Source organism: Pseudoliparis swirei, chromosome 19 (assembly GCF_029220125.1).
Source record: "Pseudoliparis swirei isolate HS2019 ecotype Mariana Trench chromosome 19, NWPU_hadal_v1, whole genome shotgun sequence".
In the NCBI taxonomy this organism is placed as follows: Eukaryota; Metazoa; Chordata; class Actinopteri; order Perciformes; family Liparidae; genus Pseudoliparis; species Pseudoliparis swirei.
The window spans coordinates 24123496-24145877 of record NC_079406.1 but is presented as its reverse complement, the minus strand read 5'-3'; the positions used below and the strand labels follow the sequence as shown (position 1 = coordinate 24145877).

The window sequence follows — 22382 nt, the reverse complement described above, 5'->3', positions numbered from 1 at the left end:
GTATTTTGGGTTTCCGATGGGGCGTTCAGGGAAGAAGCAGCGGCGCTTCAGAGAACCGGGGCTACGTGGATCGAGTGGTTCGTACTGAATGTGGAGCGGAAATCAGAGGAAGTGGACTCCAGACTGAGCGGCCGTGTAGGTGGCGTGACGCACTCGTCTCCATTAGACGGCCTTTGTGGTTCATGCAGGCTTCCCACGGCGTCCGTAAAACTGAGTGCATGCAGCATTTCACTAAAAACTAGAACGGGCACTCGGTAGAGCGCATACCTTCGCATATCACAAGATTGGGCATTGAATTATGAAAATGTTGGCATTAGTTGCATGCCAATTGGATAAAAATTGACCGTGCTATGGTAAAAAGAAGATTTTGACCTTTTCATGACATTGACCTTGACCTTTGACCCGATCGATCCCAAAATCGAATCAAATGGTCCCCGAATAATACCCAATCATCCCACCAAATTTCATGCGATTCGGTTTAATACTTTTTCACTTATGCGAATAACACGCAGGCACGCATACAAATTTGGTGATCAAAACATAACCTTCCGCATTTTCAATGCGAAGGAAATAACACTAACGTCAAGGAATTGATTGAGCAAACTGGTCACATAGGTATAGCTCGAATAAAAGGGAGCTGTCAGATAATCTGACAGAAAGAGGATTCTGCTTCAGAGATCAAGATCAAGAAAGCATAAAGAACGACTCTATACAAATATAGTTACTAGTATGTCATAAAAATGTTGTTAAAGACGTCAGACAATTAGTCTATAATGCTATAAAGAGTCTACAGTACAATGAAATAGTGCTAGCATCAGCACTTTGTTCGCATCAGACAAATGATCAAACTCACAGTCTCGTTAGGTTGAAGAGTCCTCTGAACGCGTCTGGACTCACATCTCGAATTCTGTTGTGCTGGAGATATCTATACAAGAGGAAAAGCACAGAACAATGGGAATCATTTGAAAAATGAGAAAAAAACATGAAATACCGTTTGAGCCTTTTTTTTTTTCATTGAAAAGACACAAAAGGCAAAGCTCGACGTCGATCCAGTGAGAAATACACAAAGAAATAATCTTAATTGGATATCCAGCCGAGCTCGGGGAAATTAGAATCCGACATCTGACTGTCACGTTGTTGTTGTTGTGTATTTTATTTAGTCAATCATTGCAATACAATATTATTCTATATAATATACAAAACAGAAAGACTGAAAAGGTATAAGTAGAAGCAAAAATGCTCATATATTCCTATCGTTAATTATTATAATAAAAAATTAATATAAAATAAAGAAAAATAAGAAAGAAAATAAAAAATAATATATATATACAGGACTGTCTCAGAAAATTAGAATATTGTGATAAAGTTCTTTATTTTCTGTAAAATTAAAAAAAAAAAAAAATGTCATGCATTCCTTTTAATATTGCTGATTATGGCTTACAGCTTAAGAAAACTCTAAAATCCTATCTCATAAAATTTTAATATTTCCTCAGACCAAGTAAAAAATATATATTTATAACAGCTGAGTGTTTGTCAAGGCTCAGGAAACCCTTGCAGGTGTTTCGAGTTAATTAGACAATTCAAGTGATTTGTTTAATACCCTACTAGTATACTTTTTCATGATATTCTAATATTTAGAGATAGGATATTTGAGTTTTCTTAAGCTGTAAGCCATAATCAGCAATATTAAAAGAATAAAAGGCTTGCAATATTTCAGTTGATTTGTAATGAATCCAGAATGCATGACATTTTTGTTTTTTTAATTGCATTACAGAAAATAAAGAACTTCATCACAATATTCTAATTTTCTGAGACAGTCCTGTATATATAATAAAGAAAATAAAAAATAAAATATATTTATATGTATGTATAAATATATATATATATATATATATATATATATACGTTCAACGTTATAACTGTCAAACTATCTCTTTTTTTTTGCCCATGCTGTGAGCTCAACACGACGCTTTGAGTATTTCACACGTTGTAATTCATGCTGATGTTTACTTGTGCGTATCTCTGGGAAGCTTTTTAAAAATGCATTCCATCTGAATGCCGACAGTGTGAGGGCGCTAAATGGTTGTTGGCGGAGGGACGAGGTCTCACTCCGCCTCACCCCGCCTCACTCCGCCGACACCACAGGCAGTGGCGCCGTGCGAGGTTGATTAAAAAAACAACGGGTGAGTCACTGCATTGGTAAAAGCGTTAGGATACACTGAGCACCTCTCTCCTCATGGATGAATTGTCATCTCTCCATCACACATTATTAACTCTGCTTCCTCCCCGGAGTCTTTCTGACTTCACGTCTCATTGGGTCCATCGGACCTGGCTGGGTCTGATGCCTCCTGCCGGGTGGACCGGCCTCCTGTCATTGCCCCCCCCACCTCCGAATCGTGGTCCATGCCTACTACCAACTTTTCATACACTCTGTCAAACTCATTGAATGTGTATCTCTGCAATGATTCCTTCTGGTCACATGACATCTATTGTTCTGTCCATCCTGGAGAGGGATCATCCTCTGTTGCTCTCCTGAAGGTTTCTTCCCTTTTTTCCCTGTGAAAAGGTTTTTTCTATTTTTTGGGAGTTGTTCCCGGTCCAATGTGAGGTCAAAGGTCAGGGATGTGGTATGTGTACAGATTGTAAAGCCCTCTGAGGCACATTTGTAATTTGTGAAAATGGGCTGTACACAATAAAACGGAATTGAATTGAAAGTTCCCAGCATTTTTGTAAATATTCTTTTTATATGCTTCGGTTAGGCTTCTCAGACATAGATAAAAGACTGACTAAAAAGGTCAATAAAAGGATAAAATGCAATAAATAAATTACAATGTATAGAATCCAGGGTGTGTGTTTGTACGTGATCCATAATTCATGGTAAACTCACAGTTTCTGGAGGCTCTGGTACTTTGAGAATGTGTTTGCTTTCAGTTTCTGGAGATGGTTCCTCTGAAGGGACCTGAAGGAGAGAGAGAGGCTCAACATCAGCTTTCAGAATGAGGTTTTTATTCAGTGCTGTTGCATTTCAACTTCATCATCTCCTCCCTTTAGAGTGACAATGTTATACTTATAACAAGTAATTGAGCCTGAGGATAAAAAGACATATTCACTATTAAAATTACCATCTCAATAGATTCAGAAAAAGACACAAATATCTTTTTTTATCTGGAGCTGGAGTTTTCTTTTCCTAGGTTTAAACATATTTAAAATACCAACAACGTGTACTGTTTCACCTGCAATTACATTTCCATGAACCTAGTCAAGGCCCTGTGAGTCACACAGACTTTCTGCTTTTTGAGGTGCTAAAACGGAGCTATTCAGACAGACAGGAAGAGAAAAATACATACATATTTTTTAACATTAAAGCATGTAAACATGTTCTTGCTGAACCCAAATCACAAGAACCTGAAAATGAGCCAACGTCAGATATACAAATATTTCACAACTTTAAATGTATTCTCATATTTCGCGAACAACACAGCAAAGGAATCAATACTAAATCACCCAGATTCAATGACCAGAGAATCGATGACCTCCTGGTGTCTTTAAATCCATGTTGTCATCTCAGAGTGACAGAGCTAAAGAACAACTGGATCTTTCTGTTGATTCCAAAGCTTTTAACGGATTAAAGGCCAAACTAAAATCCATCACACACTGCCAAACACTAAACAGAGGACAGTTTTGGGGCATTGTTAGATGTTCTCCCTGTTGACACCGTCTCCTCGGACCTACCGACCTCTAACTTTGTATTTATTGGCCAACTGATGGATGACGGTGGTCCATTTTCTGCCGCATCACTTAAAGTACCCGGAGGAGGAACAGAAACAATTGTGCTTCACCTCAGAGGCCTTTTTAAAAGTCCTTCACCCGTGGCCTGCTTTTATATGAGAAAGGACAGTGCACATTAATAAAAACATTTCTGTAAAAGTGCCAGAGGTATGAGCCAAGAGGCTATTTTTCATCTGTAGTCCCGAGAGATAAACACAAAACAAACCTAAAAACACAAGAGCACATATACAAGGTTTATACAATATTTTCTATAGACTCTTAGAAATGTTCAAGTGGCGAACACAGAGTCTCACAAATTCAAAACAAATATAATAAAAGGAAGAAACATCTTAAAATGGACAGATGGACAAAACATCCATTTCAAAGGCACAGGACATAAAAGCATGCAAAGTAAATGAAATATTTTAATCAGTCAGATACAGAGAATATGTCACTTTAACTTCTTGGTATATTTCTGCCAAAAGCTCCCCGTATCAGACATTATTCATTATTGTTCAAATATTGTTCAAATTTCATTTATCCAAGCGGCGATTGACGTGAAGGACACGTTTTCCACTCCTCATGCCAAAATATTACTCACATTAAAAGTACTTTTATCCTTAATTTTATCCTTCTTATCTTTCTATAGGTTTGCTAAACTCCCAAAACGGCTCAAACATTGTAAATCACATGATTCAGCCGTATGAATTTCACCTCTTCATGATGAAGTGCGTGTTTGTGAGATTTTATCATTAGCATTAGAGATTCAATGATTTAAAAATGAACCTTGCAACTACTTTACATGTCATTGATTTGGTCTTTTTATGAGCTTTCTCCAGCTTCTCAAATGGGAGGATTTGATGCTTTTCCTTCAGAAAAAAATGAATATTTTTGGGTTTGAGACTATTGCTTGAACAAAGCAAGACATTTGAAGACGTAATCTCGGCCCGAGACAGACACACGTATGTGACAGGATGTTTCAGGGCGTTAGTGTGGCTTAACAACTGGGAGGGTCCCTACAGGGTTGAGCAGGCGCTGGTTTTAAGCGAGGAGGCGGTCCTGACAAACCGGAGGGAGGCGGGGGGGGGGGGGGGGCAGAGCCTCCCGACGCTGTACGGTGTCTTGGCCAACGCTGATTGGCCGAGACTCGACACGTCCCATCAAAGATGTTTTATTGCGAAGATCACCACATACAAACTCTTCGGACCTACACGATTAACATGGATGAACTATTTTGATTTCTAAATGGCAAATTTCGCCGAAAAGTACCAAGTTTGATGGCATGAACTGAACAACATTTATATTATTGTTTTATTTCTATCGTCATCTTTCCCCAATTCATGTAAACACAGTTGCCGAATTCATGAATTTTTCTAAAATATGAAGCTAATGATCCCTTTGTAAACTTTGTAAGAGATAATGAGGACAGGCCAATCTGCCGGGTGATTGCCTTGGTATTCCAGGCCACATGAAAACAGCCTAAATTGCCGCATGAAGACTATTGTACGTCAAACTCTGTACAAACTGCATGGTTACATGTTTCGTACTATTGTCCCAAACGGAATGAAATCTTGAAATCTAAACTTTTTGACAGAGGACTCTCCAAATGTAAGAAGTGTGTGAGGCTGACCCTCGTGAGACGTTCGAGGGGATTTATTACCCATCCGCTGAAAGCGAGGGGTTTAAGGGGTTTGAGGGGTTTGCATGAGCCACTATCGCCAGAAATGTATCTGTAATTCTGGCTTCAATTAAGTCTCACATGTGGTAGCCACCCGGGTCAGGGATAGAGGTTTTTCTGAGGATGGATTGAGCTTTGAGATAACCCCCCAAAATAAATTCGACTCACATCATGGTGACATTCACGGCCACCACTGGGATGTCTTGAAGCTGCGCGCCGTCGCAGTCCAGCTCCAGGTCTCGACACTGGCAGAGCTCAGGAATGGCACCCAGCACTGGACAGATGGTGGGATGAGAGAGAGAGAGAGAGAGGCAGGACATCACAGAACACTTCAATCAAATGTCCAGACTCGAGCGGCAGAAACAACACTGACAGCAGAATTCATTAGCAGTGATTTGATGGATAAAACAATCACGTTTCTCAATATTGCATATGGAATATTCCTCCTGGGTTGAAAACAGCTTTGATTATCTTTCATCCAATCCCAGTGTGGATGTGCAAGATGAGATAAAATGAAGCGGGTAATATTATCCGTCGAAATAATTACCTTTGAGGGCACATCAGTGTTCGCCAAATGTTTTCCCTGTAATTGGCAAACCTATTTTAATTTAGGGAGATTATTAACCATCTGAGACCTCCTCTATCCTGAAGGAGAGACTTCAGTAAACTGGATGTGTTCAGAGTTACTATCGACTGAACCTCTTGAGCCGGTCCACACATCAGGTATGATCAGGTATTTATGTATAACATATATAATAAAACTCCAGGGAGATGTACATGGACACAAGTAAATAAATATAAACCAGTCAAGAAGCCATTTTTCTTCATTTTAAACTTTATCTGAGTATCTTTCTGTCACGACGCTATTAGAGTGGACCCAAAAGCACGACTCAGACAGGAGTCACAAAAAATACTGTCTTTGGTTGGAAACAGGCTGGGTCAAAACCGGGAGATCAGTCGAAGAAGCAAACAAGTCCAAAAAGGGGCGGGGCAGAGAATCAGAGGTCAGAACAGGCAGGTCAGGAATATACACTAATAACACTAGAGAACTTATCACGAAAACACAAGACAATCTGGCAGAGGACAAGTGGAAGTGAGGGAGCTAAATAGTGAGGGACTAATGAGGGGATGGGCTGCAGGTGAGAAGGGCGTGAGGACCAGGTGAAGGGAATGAGGGACTAACGAGGTGATCAGAGGCAGGTGAGGGGAGTTGGATTGACGAGATGGTGTGACAGGATGAAAACAACTCTTACAAAAAGGAAGGCGAGGAGCTAAACTGTTACACTCTCTGATGTGAGCACAACTTCATATTCCATTTAGACGTCAGTTACATCATCTGGAGAACCACGTGACGGCTCCAACATCAGCAGTCTGAACTGAATCGGAGAGTTTCACAGCGGAGACGATGTCCTTGATGTCGGCGTGTCCGTTTGAAGGTCTTTGAACCTGCATATTGATTTTGTTCTTTTTATTTTTATACATGTAGATTTTGCACATCTACTCCAGCTTTGCACGAAGATTACAAAAGGGATGAGGAGAGCGTATTAAAAGATAATAAATTAGCAACGAGTTTGCATAAACGGTCAACAACTGACTGTCAAATTATAATAATTGCAATTTATGCGAGTAATATTTTAATATTCATTGTCCGTTTTCAAATTAGACCGAATTAATTAATAAATAATAATCAATTATGAATAAATAATGTAATAATAAATACATGTTCTTCTCTCGTTTCAAGTAAAATAAGGAATACATTTAAGATTAAATTACAACACGGAAAGCTTTTGAAAAATGTGCATCTTAATTTATTTTAATAATTTTTTAAACATGCTATTATATTATTCTCCTCTTCTTATAATATAAATGTGTGTTATTACACGCTACTCAGCCAATCAAACATGAGTATTCTGATAAGCCTCCCGACTCGAATGAGACACGCACACACACACACACAATTCTGTGTGGAGTTTGTACATTCTTTCTACCTCCCACATTCCAAAGAATGAATCGGAGGCTCTGAATTGTCTGTTGGTGTGAATGTGAGCGTGAATAGTTTCTACATGAGGGAACATTTGATTAGAGCGTTAAAGTGAACTAGCACAAAAGAAAAGTACACAGCTGGAATGTACTGTGCAGGGGACCTGTACGTCTGTAAAGCCTCTGTATTTCCTTTGGAGAATCTCAGTCAACGAAAGAATAAATAACACCTTCAGTAATGCAGTTACACAATGAGAACATTTACTTTTAACATCCACTTTTTTCTCTCCATTCTTTTATCCATGTTTGTTGCTGTTATAAATTCAACAGCACTTGCTGGATTGTGTTTTTCTGCATTTGGTCAGGTCATTGTCAAACGCACCGAGAATTATATTCCTTGCACTATCCGTGCTGAGCGTGTTGACTTTATTGGAAACGCTCCACTGCTGCGCAACATGAATAAAAGTGTTCCGCCGCACGTTTCTGCAACATGTCCGTCTTCTGTGTTCACGACAGTCAAAGCATGTGACTGCAGCACCCACCGTTCATCAATATAATGAACTGTAACGCAGCATAAGGAGTGAGTGAGGCTGGCTCTCATGAGACTTTCATGGGCATTTATTACTCATTCACTGAAAGTGATATACAGCTTTGCTTTTATCAATTCCTTACGACGCCGTCTGGTAGAGGTTTAAAATGAAAGTAGTTTTCTCCATTTTCTCAGTCAATGTCTGCAGCAGTGTAATATATATATATATATATATATATTATTTTTTAATATATCTAAATATATATGTATAAAAAAATAAAATAATATATATATAATATATATAAAAAAATAATAATATATATATAAATAAATAAAATATAAAATAAAAAAAAATATATATGATGCACTGCTTTTACACTGCCCACGAGTTCCTTCAAAAGAAAACAATCTCTAGCGATGACAATATGAAGGTTAGAAACAGAATACCGGTACTTACAGCATACATTGGATTTGGTCCCAGTGTTGTGGCTGGGCATCCCAAAATACTTGTCGAAAAGATGGGGCCACCCGTTATTGTCCCCTGGAAAAGAATACAAGACACACAAAGAAAGCAATTACTACCCCGTCATTAGTCCTTCAAGCCAAACATCTTTTATTCAGTATCATTTGAGGCGGTTCATAATGTTCCAACTTTATCAACTCAGTCCTCAGTCCCTCTCTTTCTCCTTTGTGGTGCGCAAAACAAACAAAAAACACAAAAGGAGAGATTAATGTTATGTTGCTTTATGACGTGCAAAAGCGAATGCTTATTCGTACTAACGAAAACATGAATTAAGTGTTGAATATAATGAGTAATTAATGGACACTGTCACTTTCCTCAACACATCTCTTGTACAAGAACCCCATCTTGTCCGAGAAATGACTATTCCACACTCAGGACAGAAGAGACTCAGCTCCCACTTCAATGCTTCTGAGACTTTGAAGGTGGTCCCACCAAACCGCTTCATCCCGCCCTGGCAGTCACAACGCACATCCGAGTCCAGAACCCGGAGAAGTCTCCTCAAGAGGGATTTCCCCCAACTATCCATCAACTTTCTTCAAAACCGTGGAGCTTTCCGGTAACTCCAAACTTCCGCCAGGAGCTAATCCTCGAGTCACGGTGCGGCCACTGTGTCTCAGGTAACTGTGGCTTCATTTTTAGCCTTTTTTTACAAAGCCTCTATAAGCTATAGGACCAATAATCAGACTCTAGTGTGGCGAGAAGAGCTTCACCTTTTTTCTTTTCATGAACAAGGCTTTTGTGCAACAGATAAAGAATTCCGTATTGAATGGACATTCGTCATCCTTACGGTTTCATTAAATCCCACATTCATTCCTGGCACGAAACATTCAGATTCGGTATTCATTGTGGAATTAAAATGGCTCTTTATAGATTCCAAGTCACACACCTAATACAAAGCACTACATATGATTGAGACTCCACATGATCCGCATGCCAAATTGTGGCTACGCGGTGAAGTTCAAAAGTCCCGACATTCAATTAATTAGTGGAGTGGGGGTTGAAATGAAGATCACTTCACAATTATGGGAGCACTGAGTGGCTCGTGTTGTTTTTACCAATCAGCAGCTATAAATAGTCATATCATTATTTGTCTCGCAGGATAACTGGAGAAACTGGAAGTGGATTGAACATGCAATGCAGAGAAATTGAGTATCTTTGAAGCTTTTACTTATTTTTTAAGTACAGTCGAGGCTAATGGAAATGCCATTAATGTTGCAAAAGTATGAAACACATAAAATGTTAAACTGACGATGGAATAAGATTACCAACGTTAATACAATTCATCCCGAGGGGGGGAATTGATATCTGAACCAAATTCATGGCAATCCCTCCAAAACCACTTTATGGTGGCACTAAAAGGAAAAATAAAGGGATTTCCAAAGTTATTAGCAGTAATTGTCTTTCATAACTCAACAAAGTCAATCTTCTGCTTGAACGTCTTGGATTTGCAGCCGAAATGCTAAATTAAGATTGTAATCATTTGCATTGTGGTCCAATAAAAATGCAACACAGACATTACATGTAATTTACGAGACATCGAATTAGTAAAATACTGATTCACACAGGAATAATTTACCAAATGGAGTCTTTGGGTTATTTTCAATGTAAGGTCTATTTGCCTTGTAATTGGCAGATTATCACAGGATTTACAGAGGACTTCGGCTACTATTGCAGATCCCCGGAGCACCCGATGTAACATAGTAATAGACGTCTAGTGATGGCTAAACGTGAGTTGAATAAAAATTCAGAGCAATGATTCGATGTGTCGGTTTGTGGCTCTTCTACCAACACACACACAGATGTGTGTCATAAGCTCGAGTCGAATGGGAGGCAGCAGAAGGCAGAAAATGGCCAATAAAAGAGGAGAATATGAAGTATAATTGTGCTGTTGGAAACAAAGCCGATTCAAAAAAAAAATACATGAAAGGCATTTTAACTGTTTAATGGGGGTTTACGATTGGGTGGAATTACAGGGCATTTAGAAATCCCAAAGGGTATGCTATTTAATATATTCATCAATACAGAGGCCAAGTGTGGGCTAGAGTTGGTGCTACAACACCCCGAGAGCCAAGACAAGTTGCTGTGTGTTACTTGCCTTAAGGTGGACTGGCTTTCCTCATTTTAGTGCTCAGCAAAAGTAGGTCAGCACTGGATCCCATGTTGAACACCACCATTTAATATGTTTGTATGGGCCTCAGGATACACACCACGTGTTGAATATAAAGCTACAAAAATAATGAATCAGCAGGGTACCTTCAAAGCGTGGATATGTGTATGATTTGGAGCTCGGTGGAAAGACAACAGATCATCCATGTTTAGCAGCATAACATGCACTCTAGTTTATTTTGGGTACATAGCAGCGGGTTTATCGTTTAGTAATGCTACCGGCGTGTCTCTGGGGGCAACACAACACAACTATCTCAAACTATTGGAGAGATTGTCATGAAGTTTTCCAAACATATACAAGAAGATACAGTCTAATAATTCACTGGACCTTTCCTCTAGAAGTCATACCATGAGGTTGACAGTTTTTAATTAAATATTCAGGAAATGTGGATCCGGATACTCATGGTCCTGTGAGAAACTAGGGGTTGCGGTTATTTCCCAAAAATGTTAATGTTTCTTAAATTAACTCGGTTATGTCATGTTTTTGATTCTTTTAACTTCTTGTTCTGTGTTCTTTTTGTTTGTAACGACATGTGTCTTCTTATGTTGCATGTCTTCCCTTGGAAATTTTTTTATTTTTAATCTCAATGGGATTCACCTGGTTAAATAAAGGTTTAAATATTTTCAGTGGTTAGCAGGTCTGTCTTTCAATCAGATGATCGGCGGTTCAATCCCCGGCTGTGCTATCCCTAGTCGATGTGTCCATGAGCAAGACGCTTAACCCTGAATTTCTCACTATACAGGACTGTCTCAGAAAATTAGAATATTGTGATGAAGTTCTTTATTTTCTGTAATGCAATTAAAAAAACAAAAATGTCATGCATTCTGGATTCATTACAAATCAACTGAAATATTGCAAGCCTTTTATTCTTTTAATATTGCTGATTATGGCTTACAGCTTAAGAAAACTCAGATATCCTATCTCTAAATATTAGAATATCATGAAAAAGTATACTAGTAGGGTATTAAACAAATCACTTGAATTGTCTAATTAACTCGAAACACCTGCAAGGGTTTCCTGAGCCTTGACAAACACTCAGCTGTTATAAATCTTTTTTTTACTTGGTCTGAGGAAATATTAAAATTTTATGAGATAGGATTTTAGAGTTTTCTTAAGCTGTAAGCCATAATCAGCAATATTAAAAGAATAAAAGGCTTGCAATATTTAAGTTGATTTGTAATGAATCCAGAATGCATGACATTTTTGTTTTTTTAATTGCATTACAGAAAATAAAGAACTTTATCACAATATTCTAATTTTCTGAGACAGTCCTGTAGCTGTGTCTAGAAGTCGCTTTGGATAAGAGCCTCCGCTGAATGTAATGTAATGTAAATGAGAAGAAGTATGAATAGCACGATATTTCCGTGTGTCATATGCCAAAGGGTTAAAGTTGTGAAAGTGCTTTTTGCGTATCACTCGACGTCATCTCGTTACCGTGAAACATACGTGGTTAAGTCTCGGCCACAAAATCACTTATATTAGGTTTAGGGAAATCCTCAAGATTGGGTTTCAAATCTCTACTCCAACTGAATAAAATAACGTAAAAGACGGAACACAAAGTCCAGAGCGAGCGTCACATTTACACGCTAAATAAACCAATTCTCCTGAGGTCTGTAATCAAACCCTCAGCTGTGAAACCCTGCCATCCCTTTGTCACTCACTATTTATGTTTAGCCTTTCACAATTAGTTGAGCAGGAGAGCAACAAAAAAAAAGGAGACTGGAGGTCCTTTACAGATTTGGGCAGTGAGGATGTGAAATGCAAATCCGACAACGCGCCGCTGGTCTGAATTAGGTACCAGCCTCCTGGCACCAAGCGATAAGCTTCCCATGCATAGACGGTGGCTACGAAGAGTATTCAGACCCCTTTACATTTTCCACTCTTTGTTTCATTGCAGCCATCTGCTAAAATCAAAAAAGTTCATTTTATTTCTCCATAATGTTCACTCAGCACCCCCATCGTGAAAGAAAAAAACAGAAATGTAGAATTTTTTCCAAATTTGTTAAAAAAGAAAAACTGAAATATCACATGGTTTTGTTTTTTAATACATTTGCAAAACATTCTACCTTTCTGTTTTCTTCTGGACAGCACACCGCTGCACACTCGTGCTTTACATGCACTCACTCAATGGTTCCCCTGGTCGTGGCTGTCCATCATCCTGCCCCCTATACCAGAACACAAATGTGTGATATTTCAGTTTCTTTTTTAAGAAATTAGCAAACATTTCTACATTTCTGTTTTTTTCTGTCATGAGAAATAAAATGAACTTTTTGGATTTTAGCAAATGGCTGCAATGAAACAAAGAGTGAACATTTTAAAGGAGTCTGAATACTTTCCCTACCCACTGTGTATGTGTTCTATCTCTGCTGAAAAGACAAAGATAAAGTGTAAAAAAGAAAACACAAGTGAATAATTCTGTCCAGCCGTGGTCCATTTGTCATCACTTTATGGATCACTAAAGAAATACAAATAGATATAGATATAGATATAGGCCATTATTTACAGCAAAGATCGGTTTAGGAATTCGTCCTGAAACACAGAAATTAGCTTTTTCATTCACTCCCTCATCGCGAAAAATGCGCCTCATTCGGGCCACATTTGGCCCGCGGCCCTTGAGTTTGACACATATGCTCTAAGTGCCACACTTTATAATACAGTAAGTAGAGGTGTTGTGTTTAAAGTGGCTCCCATCAATATTTTGGCAATTGTACCAATTAACAATGTGAAAGTAATATAGAAATATGAAATGCGTCCGTCGTGGCCGTGCACCTAGAGAGAATTATCGCTCGAATTTGCAGCTCCCTTCGGCTTTACAGAGGCTTTTATTTTGCTTGTCCTTTAGCTGTCCTATACCCACAAGTGTATGCTCTGTATTCACACTCAATTCATTTTAAGCTCCAAAAAACTGCCGCTGTTGTAATGGTTACAGGTACTGGAACCCAAAAAGCACGACAAACACAGGAATGCAGGAGGAGGCGGTTTACTTAATCTTTCAGGCAGGGTCAAAACCGGGTGGTCCGTCAAACAGGGCAACAAATCCAAAAAGGGGCAGTGAAGAGTTCTGTTTTCTTTAAGAGAAACGTGTTTTTTTCCATGTTGGACAGAAGGTCATTCTAGCTATTGCTCAATGCTCTGCAGCCGATTGAATAACGGCAAGTGGGTGCATGTGCGTCTTTGAGAGAGAAGCGATTTTCCAACCTTATCTTGCGAGAGCCTTTGCTTCTCCAAGCAACGTTTATTACTTTGTGAACGCTACACTGGAACAAAGTAAGCCGAGACCGCCGGTCGAATCGATTCTCGGAAAACACATCATCCGGCTTAAGTCTTTGATGTTCATCGAAAAAAATGATCCCCGCCGCACAATGGGTTTGAAATGAAAGTTGACTCTGTACGTCTCTCCTCATTCTTCAACGAATCGGATCTTCTCTGGGAGGATTAACCTGTAACGGCCGGTGTCACGCCAGCCAACTGAACCACCGAGATTAAGGTTGAGTTGAAAAGAGGAATTTAGTTGGGAACAAATGAACAACGGGTGTTTGGAAGGATTGACGGAAAGAGACCAGGTTTTGCGCTTGAGCCATTTTCACACATTAAAGCATAATCTACAAAGGTTGCCGAATTGATCCATTCCTGGGTCGTGTTCACACTGATATGACGCAAAATGTCATTTGTTTGGAGCAGTACAAGAAGACGTTGGAAGATGGGGAGTTAACGGGCAAAGAAACGCAGCAATTCACCAAAGAAAATTCAGGTTAGCTAGTTAAAAAATGCATTTTGATGAGTAAAACTAGACCGAGATTTCTGAAATACCTTTTCTAAAGATAGACCTTTAAATAACTTTTTATTATATTTTCTCATTTCGGAATGAAACATTCAGTATTGATCAATAAGAACTCTTCTCATTTGGCACTACCCTAAAAGCTCAAAAGACGTTACAACGCAGAGGCAAAGCCACTCTGTGTCTTTAAAATGAAACAAATACATGTTTTTTACGGAGCCTTTAAACCGTCAAGGGCCCTCACTAGTCGGTAATGAGATTGTAAAGCAGCAGTTACCTACAGGAAGTATGCTCTTCTGATATGGAAACCTTTTCCCTTCATATCTCAAATTACTTTGACTGTCATGCATCAATGTTATGTGTTGCGTTACGTCCATTATAATACAATACATCTTCACAGTGTGGTGATGAGTGGATGGGGGCTCAACGTATTCATAATCTTCTCATGGAAGGTCTAGTTTGTAGAATCTAGAGCCATCTAGTGGTGAGGTTGCAGATTGCAACAACTGAAACTTCTCCTGTGTGACGGAAGCTTGAAGGAGAACTATGGCTGCCGATGAGAGAACATTACTGGCCCTACAGCGAGCAATTCAGGGTTAAGTGTTTTGCTCAAGTACACATCAACTAAGGTGGGGATTGAACTGCCAACCCCCGGATTGAAAGACGGACCTGCTAACCAATGACCCCACAGTCACCTCAATGCACGTTACACACTCTTCCTTTCAACCCTCTGTTTGCTGCGATCAAACCTGGAGAATTATGATAATTCTTATTATCTCTGACCACTGCCTCTTGTGTTTCTTTTTATTTTCCAAAAAGGCTCCCTTCTCCGTGACAGTGCGACAACAGCACACTTGTTTTATCGTCTTCTCTTTGAGCCAAAGGACTCTTTTGCTTGGTCATTTCCTGAGTAAAAACAGCATTTCATCTCTCAGATGTCTGAATCTTTCATCTTTAATGTCCTGCAAACTCTGACAAAGAGCCAATGTTGATTCAGTGTTGAAACGCCCTTGAAATCCTGAGCACAAAGGGAGATTGAGAGTCTGCACTACATCGTCAGCCGTAGCACACATTATTATTTATTGAAAAGTTCCTGCTTTGACATTCCAAATAACCTCTTTTACAAAACCATGAGATAATGCGCGGAAAATATCTAAGCAAATACGAGCCAACATTAAATATAAATGTCACGTAAACCCACAGGGCTGAACCACGGCCGCCACGTACACGTTGCCGCCAGTCAGCGCTTGTGTGATTAATTCATGTTTTCTAAAGGCAATTTTTGTGGGGTCTACATGATTATATTCTAGGATTTCATTATTTGTGTTTGGGAACAGATATATCATTATAAAGAGCACAACCTTACAGCTACCATTCATCATATACCCGAGAGTACTTTAGAAAAAGGCACTAGAACAAGGGTATGTTAGATGGTAGAAACAAGACTTTTCATCAAAATTAGGAAAGGAATATGATTGAGTCGTTGACTGTGAAGCCCAATCTTATATCCAGTTGCTTATGCTTCTGGGCAAGGTAGGAATTTAATAAAGAGCCACAGCCTCCAGTACATTCAACCATCCAACCATTATCAGCCACTTTTCTTCCGGGGTCGGGTAGCGGTGACACAGTCTTCACTCTTACCCACAACATTTTCCAGTTCATTCCTTGGTATTCAGTGCAGTTACATACAAATGTGCTGTAAATACTGTATTCCATTAACTGCTAACGGATCCCATGGGATTCTACACACTGGTCCTTTACCTGAGACATGAAGTTTAGTTTAGTGTGGAGACGGAAAAATGACACTTGCCAGTCTCACAAATAAAAGAGAAAATAAAAATGCACCATATGAAGTGTGAGTCTCATTTCCTACCTTGCGAAATATTTGCAACGGCTTTTAAAATATATTAAATGTGTTTGGACTAAATGAAAAACGCTCCCGACACCCTCGACCCTAGAGACCCACACAGGGTGGACGGGAATGATTGAAGTCGTTTTACCGTTTTGTAATTTCAGAGGAAAAAATAAAATAAGTGTATTGAAGTTCCTTCCTTATAATTACTTGCATCAGTCTTCTACACGCTTATTCTTGTAAAATAATTAATAAAAATGTGTAAAAAAACCTGTGTGGAACAGACTCTTTCTTCTTTACAGCAGGTATTGCTCCAACGAAAATACCGTTGACGCGCACAGAATAATTTCTTCTTACTTAGACCGCTGTGACATGGTGTCCCCTAGTGGGGAATACACCTGTAACAATGGCAACTTAGAAATTAAGGAAACTGTAGAGCAGATGGATGGAAATGTCTATGGATGACTATGTTGAGGAAATGTTACTTTCTGTATTCTTGTTGTTCTTAGTTTGTACTCTAGGTTGAATGCACTTATTGTAAGTCGCTGAAATATCTGCCTCATTTTCAGGAGTGGGCATAATGAAGCCTCCTGTTGCAATATAACACATTATATGTTAATGTCACAGCTCAGCAGAGCACAGAGAGGGTGTAGTTCGGTAGAAAGAAGATAGTCACGACATGATTCTGCTCATAAACAAGGTGTGTGGATTATCTGGAGAGACCTGGTTCTGATTTCTGGACCGACACATTGCTGTTGAGCTTTTTAAGCCAATTGTCTTCGCAGTTTGAGCAGAGTGTTAATGTTAGATCTCGAATGTGCTGGTCTGTGAAGGTTCATGTTTCACTCTGCAGCCCCTCGACTATTTAGTTTTTAGCTGATATCTCGTAGTTCATCCGTTCTGTGCTATAAATTGCTACCCTAGGTGGTTGAGGAATCAGCCCATGAATCATCTTTCTTATCTTTTGGGACCAGCGCAAGTGGGAGTAAGTTCAGAAAAGCCAACAAAACCGAGTAGCCTACTAAGCGGCTCATCGGAAACTGCACATCTGAAGCCAACCAACACATGGGAGGCAACAACCGGTGCAGGAAAAGGCCATGTGGAATGGCTTTAACCTCCAGTCGGATCTATTTTTTTTAATGCAGGAAAGAGAAACAGGAGTCGCTGATTTATTGTGTTGTTTTTTTAAACGAGTCGATGCGAAATAGTTGCTTTCTGCAATATAATAGTGAGGAAGAGAAACAAGCTATTAGTTATATGCCTGCACACAATTTTAGCACAACTCTGCACTAAGTTCATGGTGTTGGATAACATTTTTCGTAAACACCTGCAAGGATTTTCCTCCAACCAATCTAGTATCCAATGTCACAGCGACTGATGCACATCACCACTTCTCTCAATACACCACACACGGACATTTTGCCGGCAGCAGAGAAAGAGAGCAAAATATCGCAATCGACACTCGGGATTGCTGCGAATGAAACACCTTTTTCACCTTTCTGCTCCTCTCCGACAAGCATCTTTAGAGAAAGAGAAAGTTATCCGAGGAGAGACAACTTTTTATTATCAGTGCATGAGAGTCTGGAGCTGTTCAGCCCCAAGAAGTCAGGATGTCGTAGAGCGAGAGAGGGCCCAAATGATAACAACTCTTCCAAAGAAAGATTTAATTCTTTACTTAAAGGTTACACACACACGAATAGTACGCACGGCACGGCACGGCACGGCACGGCACGGCACGGCACGGCACGGCACGGCACGGCACGACCACACTGAGGAAAGCGACAAACAGGGTTTAAATACAGAGGGAGGTGGAGGTGATTGGACACTAGCCCCGCCCTCATTGTGTCCAGCTGTGTCTCGTTAGACACAGGTGGACACAATGAGGGCGGGGCTAGCAATCACACAGAAGGAAACAATCAGGACCAGGGCAGACAATCACAGGGAGACATATGAAACAATCGGCGTTTCTCAATCAGCGTTCTTGTGCGTACTTTCCTCTACTTGTGTCCTCGTGACTCGTGAAACGTCATCAGTCTCAGCCCGAGTACATGTTCACATTCAAAGTTCGCTTCTCGCAAAGCATGGTCAAAATGCCCGGATGTGACTTGATCCTCCCACTTTCCGGAGGATGCATCAGAGGAGACTTGTGCGTACTCTGGCCAGCATATATCCCAGAATGCATTTCACCAGCAACCGGAAACAGTAGCGGAGGAGAAAATAAACTACTGACAGTTGACTTTTTATGAATACTACTGTTGTTGAGTCACGGAATGTAATTTTAGGATGTTTTGTTTATTTGACTGTAAAAAATAATTTACAGTGAATAATTAGAGTAAACCCAGGAGCAAGAACAGCTGATGTGGTGACGTCATCAAGTCAGCTGCTGTTCCAATCACAGAAAGACCGTCCTCCCGTTCTCCCTATTGCTAGCTCATTAATAACGCTAACGTTGTTGACAAAATGCAACGCCAATGTTTCTGAATACTGAAATTGACCCAGAGATTTTGAAAGTGAACCGAGTTAGGATTCAGATCAGCTTCCGCACAGCAACATTTTTAGCTAACGCAGAAATTTGCGCTGTTTATGGCAGAATTCAAAGCTTGGTGATGTTTATCAAAATGCACCATGGGAGTTGTAGTTGGCTTAAATCACATGTGCTCAAGCTTGTATCTTGTTTTTTATCAAAGATACATTTTACAACAACAAAAAACAGTTGCCCGAACAACAACATTTAACTCCATGAACACATTAGCATTAGACAGCTAGTGTAATGGATGATTTGGTTAGCAGTAAACTTACAGTAACACGTCAACAAATCAGCGCGAAAACAAAACACCTAAATGTAATGCTCCAACTCGGATATTTGCGAGAGTAGAAAAAAGAGAAATTGTGCAAATATTTGATTGGTTAACGATCGTATAAGCCTTTAGACATGATTTAATTGGCTGTCAGATAAAGACACATTTCACTCAACAACACAAAACATCCTCCAGCATTTCACATAAGCTGGACTTAAAAATATTGCAGAACATAGATAACCGACACCAACGGCTGAAGGATTCAATAAACACCTTCCTATTCACCTTTACACCAGTCGTCGCAAACCCGACTTTCCCCAACGCTCTCCAAAATAAAATAGAAATAAATTCAGAAACACATTGGGCTTTATTTTCGATTATAAATTATATATGTGAAACCTTCAAATATTCTCGGATTTATTATTATCATTATAAGTATTTCAATCTGAAAATGTCTGTCGAGTTGAAGCGTGTGTAATTTCCAACGGTCCAAGTTCAGAATGAATCCCATAAGACTCCGCCCCCTCCCCATTATCAGGTTCTGTGCCTGTCTGCTGCCAGCGTGAAGAGGACTCTCTCGTCTATCAACACCCACAAGGCAACAGGTCCAGACAACATCCCTGGTCGTGTGCTGAAGGACTGCGCAGAGGAGCTGAAGGACGTCTTCACGGATGTCTTTTATACTTCTGAGACAAGCTGTTGTTCCATCATGCTTCAAGGCAACCACCATCATACCTGTGCCAAAGAAATCCACTCCGTCCTGCTTCAACGACTATCGTCCAGTGGCACTTACCCCCATAATCATGAAGTGCTTTGAACGACTAGTCATGTCGCATATCAAATCCATTCTCCCCCCCACTCTGGACCCTTTCCAGTTTGCATACCGTGCCAAACGGTCCACGGAGGATGCAATCTGCTCTGCTCTCCACCCAGCCCTCACCCACCTGGACAAAAAAGACTCCTATGTAAGAATGCTGTTCATAGACTTTAGCTCAGCATTCAACACAATCATCCCACAACAACTAATCTGCAAACTTGACCAGCTGGGGCTCAACACCTCGCTGTGTAACTGGCTGCTGGACTTCCTCAGTGAGAGGCCACAAGCAGTACGTGTTGGCAACAACACCTCGAGCAGCATCACACTCAGCACAGGGGCCCCTCAGGGCTGTGTGCTCGGTCCCCTGCTCTTCACCTTGCTGACTCACGACTGCAAAACCAGCGACAGCACCAATCACATGGTCAAGTTTGCAGACGACACAACATTGATAGGTCTCATCACCGAGGATGACGAGACCCTCTACAGGAGGGAGGTCAACCTTCTGACCACGTGGTGCGGAGTCAACAACCTCCTGCTCAACAACAGCAAGACCAAGGAGATCGTTGTTGACTTCCGGAAAGGCCACGCCCATCACCCACCACTGACCGTCAACGGTGCGGACATTGAGCAGGTCAGCAGCACCAAATCCCTGGGGGTGGACATCAGTGAGGACCTCTCGTGGACAGCCAACACTACATCGCTGGCAAAGAAAGCACAGAGGCGCCTCTACTTCCTCCGGAAACTGAGGAAAGCAGGGAGCCCCCCATCCATCATGTGCACCTTCTACCGCGGCACCATCGAGAGTATCCTGTAGAGATGCACCGATCAGGTTTTTGGTGCCGATCACCGATCACTGAAATCAGTATCTGCCGATCGGTATTATGGGTGATCTTTAAAGTAACCAGTAGCGGTAGCTGTCAAATAAATGCAGTTGAACGTATTTGTAGTAAAGTATGAAGTAGCACAACATCTGCTTTTGTATAAGTACATGAGTAAAACAACTAAGATATAGGATAGATCTATATTGACAGAAATAAATACAGATCAGCATTGGAATTAATAACAAGCGGTATACAGTGGGTACGGAGAGTATTCAGACGCCTTTAAAAATAATTATGACCATGTGATATTTCAGTTTTTCTTTTTTAATAAATTTGCAAACATTTCTAAATTTCTGTTTTTTCTGTCAAGATGGGGTGCTGAGTGAACATGAATGAGAAATAAAATGAACTTTTTTGATTTGAAATGGCTGCAATGAATGTGACAAATATAAAGGTGTCTGAATACTTTCCGTTCCCACTGTATACTAAAATAGAAGAATACAAATAGAAAGTATACAAGAGCATTTGGTGTTTTCTTCTGAAACTTGTGGCAGCTACTGGGAACGATGCTGAAAGCCAACCGAGTAAATCCAAACACTGAAGTTGCCGCCACCAAAACCAAAACAACAATAAGCTGAGAGACGCTAAAATGTCTGTAAAAAAACGCGGAGATCTGCAGATTCGGAGCAGCCTGGTCGCCTCCAAACTACGTTCCCAAACAACGAAACTGCGGAGTGTATATATAACAGTTTAGCTCCACTCCACACCTTCCTTTTTTTATTAGTTGTTTTCATCCCGTCTCACTAACTATCATGTCATTCCAGATCCTGCTTCCCATCTCGTCAGTCCAACTCCCTTCACCTGCCTCTGATCTCTCCCTCGTTAGTCCCTCATTACCTTCACCTGGTCTTCATGCCCATCTCACCTGTTGCCCATTCCCTCGTTAGTCCCTGTCTACTTAGGTTCCCTCACTTTCACTTGTCCTCTGCCAGATTGTCTTGTGTTTTTGTGATAAGTTCTCCAGGGTAATAGAGTATATTCCTGACCTGCCTGCCTGCCCTGACCTCTGATTCTCTGCCCCGCCCCTTTTTGGACTTGATTGATCTCCCAGTTTTGACCCAGCCTGTTTTCAACAAAAGACATTCATCTTTGTTACTCCTGTCTGAGTCGTGCTTTTGGGTCCACTCTAATAGCACCGTGACAGTATATTACATTTCAAGGGTTTTAGACATATCACCGATGGGTTTGAAATGAGTCTGCGGAGGTCCACGCGGGCGGCTGTGGTGACATTCATACTTCCACGACGCTTCGGTGCCGCTATCACGCAGAGAAGGAACAGAAGCTAACGGTTCATGTCGTCCTTTTTATAATTCGTGGATGTAACTATAACCTCTGGCATGAATATATGAATATGAACCCACATGACACTCTCCCAAGTTAAACTCCTTTCTTTCCCGATGAAAGCTTGTTTGAGATAACGCAGACTTAGAAACTCCCTCGTCGAAAGAAATGTGTGAAGAATCGCTTGATGAAATCAGGGCGCTGAAGCTCAGCCGGCTGTGTGATAGATTAAAGTTTAAACAGTGCCGCCGCTCCCATAACGCGCACCACGCGCTGTGCGTAGGGCACCAAGTCCTGAGGGGGCACCAAAAAATAGGGAACTAAAAAAGT

General features: G+C 40.5%; 1 protein-coding gene across 1 annotated transcript in view; it reads right to left on the bottom strand.

Annotated features, from left to right (window-relative positions):
• The window catches only part of rxfp1 (relaxin family peptide receptor 1), a 49987-nt gene that overhangs the window by 20083 nt on the left and 7522 nt on the right, over positions 1-22382 (bottom strand). Inside the window, exons 3-6 of the mRNA XM_056440032.1 lie at positions 8413-8496; positions 5615-5720; positions 2888-2959; positions 854-925 (exon numbers count right to left, since the gene is read on the bottom strand). Of these exons, the coding sequence (XP_056296007.1) occupies positions 854-925; positions 2888-2959; positions 5615-5720; positions 8413-8496 (334 nt within the window). The remainder of the gene's footprint in view (positions 1-853; positions 926-2887; positions 2960-5614; positions 5721-8412; positions 8497-22382) is intronic.